The sequence below is a fragment of the Conger conger genome, chromosome 4 (assembly GCF_963514075.1).
Source record: "Conger conger chromosome 4, fConCon1.1, whole genome shotgun sequence".
Lineage (NCBI taxonomy): Eukaryota > Metazoa > Chordata > Actinopteri > Anguilliformes > Congridae > Conger > Conger conger.
The window spans coordinates 42061305-42072434 of record NC_083763.1 but is presented as its reverse complement, the minus strand read 5'-3'; the positions used below and the strand labels follow the sequence as shown (position 1 = coordinate 42072434).

Genomic DNA, 11130 nt, shown 5'->3' with positions numbered 1-11130 from the left:
AGTGTGTTATAATAAAGGAGAAAATATGAGTTCCCTTTGCAATGGATGTGACGTCAGTGTAGGAAGTCATTGTAGAACAACACTAGAACGATTGCAAGCAAAAAGAGAGCGTGGTGCCGAGCAGTTAGCCCTCCGAATCTCTCCACACCTCAACTTTGAGAGAAAGTTAAATAACCTGAACAAAAGGACGTGGACTACACAGAAGCACTGCTTTTCTAATTTTACATTGATTGTAACGAAGTCTTGGAGAGTACATCGTTCGGGCCGTTTGTAAAACACTAAAAGGATTTTTTTTCCCGAATACTTTGTTTATTTATTATTTGTATTACTATTTATGTTTTTTAGACTGCACAAGGTTGGTATTCAGTGTCGGCGTTTAAGTGCTATATGTTTATTTCTGAAATGCATGGAGAACTTTAGCTTGTTAAAGTTTGTTATGAAGGCTACATAATAACATTTTTTCTTACTATGGAAGGATCCAGCGGGTCTAATTTTGGAATAGACACTATTTTATCAAACACAACCAGTTCTGGTAGCCCGGTTCTAATGAACGGAGATTTCCGTCTTGGTGACAGCAGGACCGCGGATTTCAGGAGCCAGGCCACCCCATCACCATGCTCGGAGATAGACACTGTGGGAACTGCCCCCTCGTCCCCCATTTCGGTTACCATGGAGCACGCCGATCCGCATCTGGTCCAAGACAGCCTTCAGCATCACCACCATCATCACAATCAACAGCAAAGTTTGCAGCTATCACCTCAGCTCGGAGCAGCCGGCTCTGCCCCGCGGACTGCCACCTCCTCTTTCTTAATCAAAGACATTCTGGGCGACAGCAAACCACTGGCAGCCTGCGCCCCGTACAGCACTAGCGTGCCATCACCCCATCACACCCCAAAACCAGAGAGCGCCACGGCAACGGACGGCTTCAGGCCAAAATTAGAGCAAGATGAAACTAGAAGCAAGTTGGACAAACGTGATGACATCCAGAACGACATGAAATGTAACGGTAAGCAAGCATCTCTACCCTTTAAATATGTTGGATAATTTTTTTGCCGCAAAGTGTGAGATTTAAAACAAAGATGTTAGCCTATTTTATGTTGTACTGGCTAGAGTAGTATACTATCGAGTTGATTATATCATTTGAAAACATTCTCATATGAATGGTGAATTTGATGGATTTTGTTTTAAAAAACTGAACAAAGTCCTGTTAGCATAAGTAAATCATTAGCCTATAGGCTAGTAGTCTACATACCCGTAATACAACTAATTCAACTAATTTCATTATTACTACTTGCTGCTATTATTATTATTATTATTATTATTATTATTATTATTACATATTATTATTATTATTATTATTATTATTATTATTATTATTATTATTATTATTAAGGCCTATATAATTATGTAGATTTTCTCTAGATCAGGCCAATTTCCTTCTCATCTCCGAAATGCACACCAATATCTCACAATCAGTTGTCATTCTTTAGCCATAAAAGTCTCTCTATCTTTATCTCTCTCTCTAACACACACACACACACACACACACACACGATGTGTAAATTTGTGAATTTTTGTTATATAGGTATAACATGAGCTCCTGAATACAGCATTATTATGTTTGTCATTTTGGTGGTTCATATTACCATAACAGAACCGAACACAGATGTAGAACCAGGCGATTTCTTCCCCGCGCGCCAGCCTCCCTAGTGGGTCAATTAGAGAGATTATTGTTCTTCCTACCGGGGAGATCATGGAGCGCCGCAGAAACTGCTACAAATAGAGATGGATTGACATATCGATTTCCCAGCTTTTCAGTGAAAAAACTAAAGTTGACAAATACAATCCGGATTTTTTTATTGCAGTACTGAATGTGCTCTGCGATCCCAGTTACAGTTCCAATTCGGATCAATCTGCTTGCCTTGATTCTTAAAATTCTTGATATAGGCCGTAGTAAATGTGTTATGTGTGTCTATTGACAAACCTCTCGGGTTAATTTCATTAGCCTATTCAGTCTGCAGCTCAAAGTAACCGTAGCCTACTGGTAAACAATGGCGTTTGCATATGAGCCAGAATTTAGTGGCAATCTGCTGTCTATTTAGTAGTATGTAACATGAATATTGGTGTGGTTTGGGGGGAATTGATTTTGCTTAATGCTAGCCTATTTTGAATTATTTGCGTGAGCTTTTCGCATTGTGATGCGCAGTTGTTTTCGCCAAATTAAATAGGTGTTAACATTTTTACATTTTTACATCATTTAGGAACAAAAGAGGAGGGTGACAGAGAGATATCAAGCAGCAGAGACAGTCCACCGGTTCGCTCTAAAAAACCTCGAAAAGCACGGACGGCTTTTTCCGACCATCAACTCAACCAGCTGGAGCGGAGTTTCGAACGCCAGAAATATCTCAGTGTACAGGATCGCATGGACTTGGCCGCAGCCCTCAATCTGACCGACACACAGGTGAAAACCTGGTATCAAAATCGACGGTAAGCACAAACTATTTTTACTCAAATACGACAATTATTTAAAATCAATATCATATATTCCTTATATAGCCAAAAGATGTGAATTACATTTTTTAAACTAAATTACAATTGGAGCGCTGCGAGTTTTTAGCTCTGACGATTTAACACATTAAAGTGAACCAGCTAGATAATTGTAAGCATATGACATGTATAACCGAACGTGTGCTATCCTTTTACGCTACAGTTTGTCATGTAGCGCGTTCATATTTGCTTTTGCTAGACTACATTGTTTGGACTATCTTAATTCGAATGACCATTCCAGCCATCTCAACTGCCCTGTCATAAATGGACATGGCAGTGGTTCATTTGTTTGCTACCCGGGCACCCATCTGTTTAATGATAATAATTATCTGCCCTTTCTGAAATGTGGAGGATCACGCTTAAAATAAGGTTGAATTACTCGGCATGTTCTGAGTTCAGTAACAAAGAATAATTTACTTTATTTAAATAAAACCTACTTAGTTATATGTAGGGTATGAACTTAGTAGGCTACTACATGTACAAAAATATTTACCAATAGCTTTCCTTCAAGTGCTTTTTGTTTAAATACATATATAGGATTGTTTCCGGCTCATTCATTTGCAGGCTTTTTTGCGCATTGTGTACCCTTACAGGCCTGTATAAATAAAAGTCAATTACTTAAGCACCAGCCGCACTAGCCCTGGGTGTTTTAGTGAAGCATATGTGTAAATCAACCTTTAGTGTCATTATTCAATTGAAATGTATCAATCTCATTTTCAGGGATTTAATTCTTACAAGGATTTCACAAGCAAAAGTAGCCTGCACATCCTTCTTTTAACTTTTCGAATAGTTTCATAATGCTTATCATTTTATATTAGGCCTTCATAGGCCATAATTGTAATTCACATAATTAAGGCAATTAACTCAAATATATGCGCCAAGTGATTAAGCCTACTGATTTAAGGTGTGTTTAGGGAATTCATGGATTCTGAGCAGGTTTAATAATTGATTTGTTCTATTTTGATCTGATTTCAGGACGAAGTGGAAGAGGCAGACCGCTGTCGGATTAGAGTTACTGGCTGAAGCTGGAAATTATTCCGCATTACAAAGAATGTTCCCATCTCCATATTTCTATCACCCGAGCTTGTTGGGCACCATGGACAGCACGACAGCAGCCGCCGCAGCCGCCGCAATGTACAGCAGTATGTACCGGACTCCGTCAGCGCCACATCCCAGTCTCCAGAGGCCTCTTGTCCCGAGGGTTCTAATCCACGGTCTTGGGCCAGGGGGGCAACCAGCATTAAATCCACTGGCTAACCCCATTCCCGGCACGGCACATCCTCGGTAAACAAACAAAAACAGCAACTACATCAAAAGCCTATTGAACACATGAAATGTGAGGAACTGTTCCTAACTAAAAAGACTTTTCAAAAGACAAGACAGAGACGATTTTATTGAAGAACAAACAGAAGTGATATTTAATATGAACTAGTTCTAACAAAACATTGAACTGTAAACGTTAGCCCCCAAAAGAAAAAAGGGACTTCTTCAAATGTTTGTTTGTTTTTATTATTACTATTTTCTTTTGTACAAATACACTTATACTAACAAATAAACTTATAAAGTTTATACGGTGGAAAGAAAGGGTCGGATTGAAAGGAGTGTCACAAAGTGCATCTCAGAGACGTTTCAGAAAAACACGACGACGATGGCCTGGGAACTTCGCACTCTTTCTCAAGGTCTTTTTTATTCTTGTCTTCTGAAGAGGCATGCAGCGTTAATATAAAGTGTACTGAGTGAGATATTTATTATATGTCGTCAGAGAGGTCCGCTTATAATACATGCAAATTTGTTTCCTTCATTTGTTTAAATTCGATAATTAGGTAAAAACGAATAATTAATTAAAATTAGTTTTTATTTGTGCTTGGTTGACATCATGTTATGATGGGGTTCTCTATCAATGCCATTCTGTAACAACAATAAAAACTTTAATTTTTTTTACAAGCACTGAAACCTGTGATCAATTTTTGTTCTACCGTAGTGAAGATCTGTCCGACGCAAAATAATTTGAGCAGAAACTCTACGTTCATATTTATATGAAATTCTAGCAGTTTTTGCTTGGCTTAAAATAATGGGGTTAGTGGTTTACATGTTACATAGCATGAGGCTACATGTTTTGAGTCATTTGAGTCAGTCTTTTATGTTTTTACATTTTCTCCTTCGTTAAAATCTCAGTTGAATAGCTGTAGCCTGTGCTTATTCAAATAAGACGATGGTTCTGTGTGAATATTTAGCAGCTTTCTGACGGTGAGAATAAATGATTTGATGAGCTGGGAGGCCGGCCTGGGAAACGGGAAGGTAGTCCCAGCTTGGCAGCTGTTCCGTGGCAGCAGAACGCTTCAGACAACCGGTTAGGACAGACAGCAGGCGCGAGGCTTCTCAGCGTGAGCAATCAAAGATGCCGAAAGCCTTAAAAGAAAAATTAAAACATAAACAATTTTAAAAAATCCCCCGAGATGTTTTATTCATTGTCTAAGTTAAACCTAGGCTTGGTGCAGAAATATAAGTACATTTGGAAAGTAAACTTTGCCTATTTCATTTATTCGGTATTTGCATTTCTGTTGGGATACGGTATTGTCATCGAACCATTTCATTTTACATTATACCAGTTGTGAGATAGATATTATTTGGTCCCAAATGTAGGCTATCATGCAAATGTAAAATACATGAATACGCTTGCTAGTTTGTAATTTTAAAACCGCGGGTTAAATAAAACCACTACATAATTTCTAGTAGGCAATTCAGCCGAGTAAAAACTGGAATCCTAACATATGCGCAAATAGGGGAAAATAAATTATAGTTCTTCTAAATCCATTACCACTACTTTGAGTAAATAAAGGGAAGCGTGTTTTCCAGCACATATTTGGTATCTTCATAATATATAGCCATTTCTTTGGAAAGACGCATCTTGTTGCTTATCAGAAAGAGCTAAATCAAAAGTGCGCTTTTAGAGAGTCCACAATTAAATGAACATTAAAATACTTTCTTTTTAAGTATGATCACGTCCCCCCGAGGATTGTGGTAAGGGGGCGCTTTCATGTGAATTGACTCTAGAATGGAAGAGCCTCGGGGCACGTTTGTTTGGGCTTCCCTAATTGGAGAATCGTTTGCTGATTTCTATGTTATTAAATTCTTGTTAAAGCCAAGTTGACCTTTGCTGTGGTCTGTAAAAAAAGAAAAATAAATGACACGGAGAACTTCTGTCACTGCCTTTAACTCATATGTCACTGCCATATATTTTAACGCGGGTGAAAAACGAATAGTACTGAATCGAAACAGTCATTGAGATTACTTTAACTATTTTACTTTTTTGCAGAAAGCAACGTTTGCAGACTGAACACAGAGATCATCAATAGGATATAAAACAGTAGACAACTGTTTATGCTGCGAAATATTATTGTAAATATGTTCACATTATGGATGGTCAAAGTACATTTTTCTAAAATGTCGAGGTCCTTTGACGTTTTCAGAGGTCGGTTTCGTGTACATAGAAATAACAGGCACGCGGTATGAATAGATGCAAAAAATAATAATCCGCAAGGCTTCTTTTAATTTTTTAAAATATATAAATAAAACAAAAACGTGTCTATGCCTCTATTCAACGAGCAATAACTGTATTATGGACGGAAATGGCGCATCATAAAACAGCTACAAAGCCAGGAAAAAATACACACACTGAAGAATATTTTCATTAGTTTTAATTAATTGAATGACGTAAAATGTGGGCATTGGCTATTTTCAGCACGTGTAAGCTACTCACTCATTTGATTAATCAAAACCTGTTACTTCAGTAGTTGGCGATTAGCTCATTAAGATCCTAAATGCAGATAAAATAATGTATACTCCCGCAGGCTACTAAACTGAGGAGATAATTGCATGAACACCAATGACAAATATTGTACTTTGAGGTTTAAAATGCACTCACTGAAAATAATGATTTAATTATAGCAATTTTACCCTTAATATATTTACGGTTTTAGATTTTAGATGACGTTAAAATATGTAGTAAAATGAATATCAAGCTTAATTTTTAAATAATTGTAAAACGTTAATATCAGTTGATAACCTGGAAAAGACTGGTATTGTCAATTAAGGCAATACTCGTTAAGTTAGTCTAGTTATTCTCGGGTGTGCAGACTCATTTGCACTAGGGTGTTTATTTATTTATTTAGGTGCTGTTATAATAAAAACGTAATAGGCCTACACTATTAAAACGTATTTGTTAAATGTGGCCTATGTCTTCGATGGACTACTGATTACTGATGACTACTATTCAGCATGTGTAATATTCTGTAAATGAATGTTGTTTATACATTTTCAGTAATTAGAACTAGACATGTCATCATGGATTGCAAGTTATGCGACTTCCACTAGTGGGAGTATACTCTAATCAAGAGCATGTAGCAAATGCACCTGCTTAATAATAATTCGGCCGATATAATTTGTAGAATAAACACTTATATCTAAATAGAGTCATTATTCCAAACTTGTCTCTATACATATTTTATTGTAATCCTGTGCTCTAAACATTATTTATTTATTGGTGTGAGGCAGGAGAGGGTGTGCGATTGGAATTTATTAATAATAATTGATTCAGCTATTGTAAATTGCTTCGTCGACATCTCCTGCCCTCCAAATTAACGCTTAGCTACACATCCTCCTTTATGTAAGAGGCAATGTCCTGTGTTTATATGCAACTATTTTAGCCTTGAAAAAGCCTCCAAGATTCACCAGTAGGAATAGCCAACCATATACGAAAAAAGTTACCAGCTTGCCTTAATGGGGTTGCAAACACGTGGTCTCTTGGTTGTCTTATAAGGTGCATCAGTCATCTGTGATTATCATTAAAACAGTTTGCTTTAATGTCCCCAAATGTGACTGCACAAGTATGCTTTTTAAAGCTTTAATAATTCAAATGTGAATAAATCACTGTTCGTATTGTAAATTCAGGACAATTCTAAGTAACAGTTCAGAAAATCCTAACAGCTCATTTGAAAAAAAAAAAGAACATTCAAGAACATGGTTTGCTTTCTTTACAGTAGGCTATCAGACTACTTTCTCAATTTTCAAACAATGAAGAATAATCTAAATTTAAGAATATGGATTACCATTTTATACGCACTGAATTCATGTTTATGCAGAGGAAATTGGTTGGATATTTGCACGAATCCATGCAGAAGATTCAAATGACAGCAGAACAACTATTCACTGTAAATGGTCATGGCTTTATAAAACGTGCTTTGAATTGGATCGCTAAACTGATTGAAGCATCGCAACATTTGTCATGCAATTCAAGTAGGCCTACAAATAGCTGGTAGCTGTGGCTAAACGTGTATATCCTACTGTTGAACCCAAAGTGAAATCCATATAGGCCATGGTATCCCGATTGTCATTTTTTTACATTGCCTTTGCTGTTAATAATTTAAATTAGTTGGTTGTGATATACATTGCCATAGTCATACCGCCAAAAAAATAAATAAATAAAAGGATTTGGTTAGGCTGGTTAGTTCACATTTTACTGGTAATATTTTGAAGAAAGAATGAGTTGAGAGATGAAGGGGGAGGGGTGTAAAATTAAATGAAGATGTTCGGTCCTTTCTTTTACATGACACGCATTAGCCGGAACACACGGGCTTCGGAGAATTGGATTGTTCTCGTGCCTCCAGGAGCGCGTATAGGGTTCTTTAATTGCCACATTTTCAAACTGATGTAATGGTGGGGCTGTCTTAGTCATTACTCTAATGAGATAACACTTTCCCTCTCCTCGGCCTACTCATTATCACGCCACTTGCTCCACTTTCAAACATGAAGATGTATTTTTTAATTTAAACAATACAAACTCATCTTCCATATTTAGGATCCAGAGACGCCAGCTCACATGCTTTTTAAAGTTGCGGAAAACAAACGGAATAGTTCATATTAAGAGTAAACTGCTGTGTGTGTTGTGTGTGTGTGTGTGTGTGTGTATATATATATATATATATATATATTAAATGTAATTATTATTTTACAGCAAAGGAAGTGGCGCATTAAGCATCCCAATGTCCTTTAATTATTGTTGGTTGGAGCCTTAATCTTGCCCCGTGGTGATGGCGAGGTGTCAAAGTGATGAATTTTAAGATGGTGGGCTGTGAACATATGCTTTTTCAAAGCTGGTGGATTTGGGAAATAGTTATAACAAGGTTAGCTTCATGTAAAGTGTGAATTGGGATTTCTGCAAAGAGACTGCGATTGCTGGCAGGCATTGTGATTTACCCTTTGCATAAATTTTAACCATACAATTACTGGATGAGGTGTGAAATGGACCAATATTACAGGCATCTAAAAATAGAGCTCTTAAAACGGACTACCTTCAAATATATAGGATAGATTACACGAGCCTCTACTTCATAATTTTGCATTTAATTAAATAGATACATATGTGTGTGTTGTAAGGTTCAACAGGTATGAGTGTGCTCTTCTGATGTTCCGGATTTGTACTTACTTTACTTCAAGATAGTGCAAATTACTGTTCATTCTTCAGTCTGTACACTCGTCTTAAGAAGGGTAGGCTAGTTCAGGTTTGTAGATATTTTTCAAACATTCATTTTGAACGTGGGGTCTCGGTGTGTTGGTAACCGGGTTTAAAATCTAATGTATTTATGTATTTATGTAGTTATTTTTTATTCAAACCTAATGATTATCCAGTAATTGGAAATTCGGTAGTTTGCAGGTCTATACATATCGGCTATGGTGAAATATGAAGTAGCCTACTGTATGTGTATCTCACAGTTGTAAATAGGAGGTCAACACGACATAGCCTAGTAGCCTACTATCCTGCATTGTCTCACTCATTCTAAGACATTGTTCATTTTATCATATCATATTAAACCATATGAAATTAAACCGATGGAGATATCGGTTTATTAGAGATACTAACGTCTATTTGTTTCACAAGCGTCTAACATGAGGCTACGGGATCATTGCCCAGGTTCCAGGCATTGTCTTTGTTCTATTCTGCGAGGCCAACTGTTTGACTTTCGAAAGACTTGAGCTAAATGTGAAGTGACAAGTGTAAGTTTTACAACTGTGTTAAAATAACTTGCACATTACCATATTCATGATTCTTCTAATAAACGTTCAGTATTAACATCCACGTCAAACCGCATGGAGCCTGCTTGTTTATGAGTGACGGACATACAGTTCCATTGCGGTCAAAAAGTCTTGGGTGCAGAAGTATTTAGAAATGTCATTGCATGTGCACATGAATGTGTCATTTCAAGCAGTCTGTTCTGTACCATGCAAATGAACAAATGAAGTAATGTATTCAAGATGGATACAGTTTGTATGCAGATTTGTCTGATTATGTCAACAAAGGGAAAGGAACTGGACGGCTGCGGAAACTAATTTTTCTGGGCCTGAACTGCAAGCAGACTCTAGCTCTTTCAAAACAGGGTCCACACTTCACGGATCACGTGAAGCTGCAGGATAGCATTATTATTGTGATATTTTAGCTGAATCGGACTTTGCTCTCTTGGCAATTACACTACACTACAATACTACTACTACAATTGCTAAAATGTAATATCTACACAGAATCTCCTCTTAAGAACTTTAAAATATTAAATGATAAATATGTGAGTACTAATATCATCTGTTTAAACAGAAGCCCATTATAACTGGATCTGCCCATCCCTGAGAAGTATAGCTATACAGGAATGGTTCCCTGGAGTTTAACATGCCCTTGTGTGTTTTATTGTGGTCAGACCAATGCAACAGAGGTGTCCTGTTTTACATTTTACATTCCTGTTTTAATGTGTTTATGCCTTTGGAATTTGAATTCATACAGGGGATTGTGTACTGGTCATAATTTTGTTAAACCTGCTTTAATTCAGGAAAACCTATGGCCAAACATGTTGGCATTATTTTATGTTTTCAATATCAGTATAAACAACTCCAGAAGTTGCCCAACACAATATTTCAATGATGAATTGGTCTTGTTGAGATGTGTGTAATTTCTTTATCCATGGCTGCTGAAATTGTGAGTAAAATAAACCAGGTTACCAGAGTGTTTCCAAGCTATCGGTCGGCCTCACCACGTCAACCGCAAGATAATCCTTTCCCTCCCGAAACCATCTGTAGAATGGACTCTTGGAAGCGGAATCCCATCAAAGCCAAAAGGGTCTCATCATTTCAGAGAACCCAGACATTTTTGTCAAGTGACGGGATAGCGGAGGGGTTCCTCTACCTTTCAAGTTCAAACCAGACAGCATCACGTGTGGGTACAGAACATGAAAAAACTGTCTGTCAGCATTGCTATCCAAAGCCTCAATTTTTACAGAGCAATTAGGGGGTTCCATCACAACTGAGTGATGTCAAAATTCATTATGATTCCACAACAGCTAATTGCCTCAAGGTTAAAATAACAGATCATATGAAATGAAATTTTAATTGACAGTCTCTAGTTATGCCAGTGCTTAATAGAGCTATACATTGACATTAAGGGAGAGGGGAAAGGCCTGAATAGCAATGAAATTAAAGAGCATCAGAATTGCGATCAAATGCGTTATTTTTATGTAGAAATACAGTGGACACTCAGTAGCA

The 11130-nt window shown here is 37.2% G+C and overlaps 1 protein-coding gene across 1 annotated transcript; it reads left to right on the top strand.

Annotated features, from left to right (window-relative positions):
* Positions 1-468: 468 nt before the first annotated feature.
* Positions 469-4006, top strand: barhl2 (BarH-like homeobox 2). The gene is made up of 3 exons (XM_061240691.1): positions 469-1006; positions 2262-2487; positions 3523-4006. Exons 1-3 carry the CDS (start codon positions 469-471, stop codon positions 3833-3835), a joined length of 1077 nt encoding a protein of 358 aa, XP_061096675.1. The 3' UTR covers positions 3836-4006.
* The last annotated feature ends 7124 nt before the right edge of the window (positions 4007-11130 follow it).

Bases quoted from the DNA above. Each gene is read 5' to 3' on its own strand.
- barhl2 (XM_061240691.1), top strand. From the start codon at position 469: ATGGAAGGATCCAGCGGGTCTAATTTTGGAATAGACACTATTTTATCA. The intron at 1,007-2,261 runs GTAAGCAAGCAT...TACATCATTTAG, and splicing joins GAACGACATGAAATGTAACG to GAACAAAAGAGGAGGGTGAC. The intron at 2,488-3,522 runs GTAAGCACAAAC...ATCTGATTTCAG, and splicing joins ACCTGGTATCAAAATCGACG to GACGAAGTGGAAGAGGCAGA.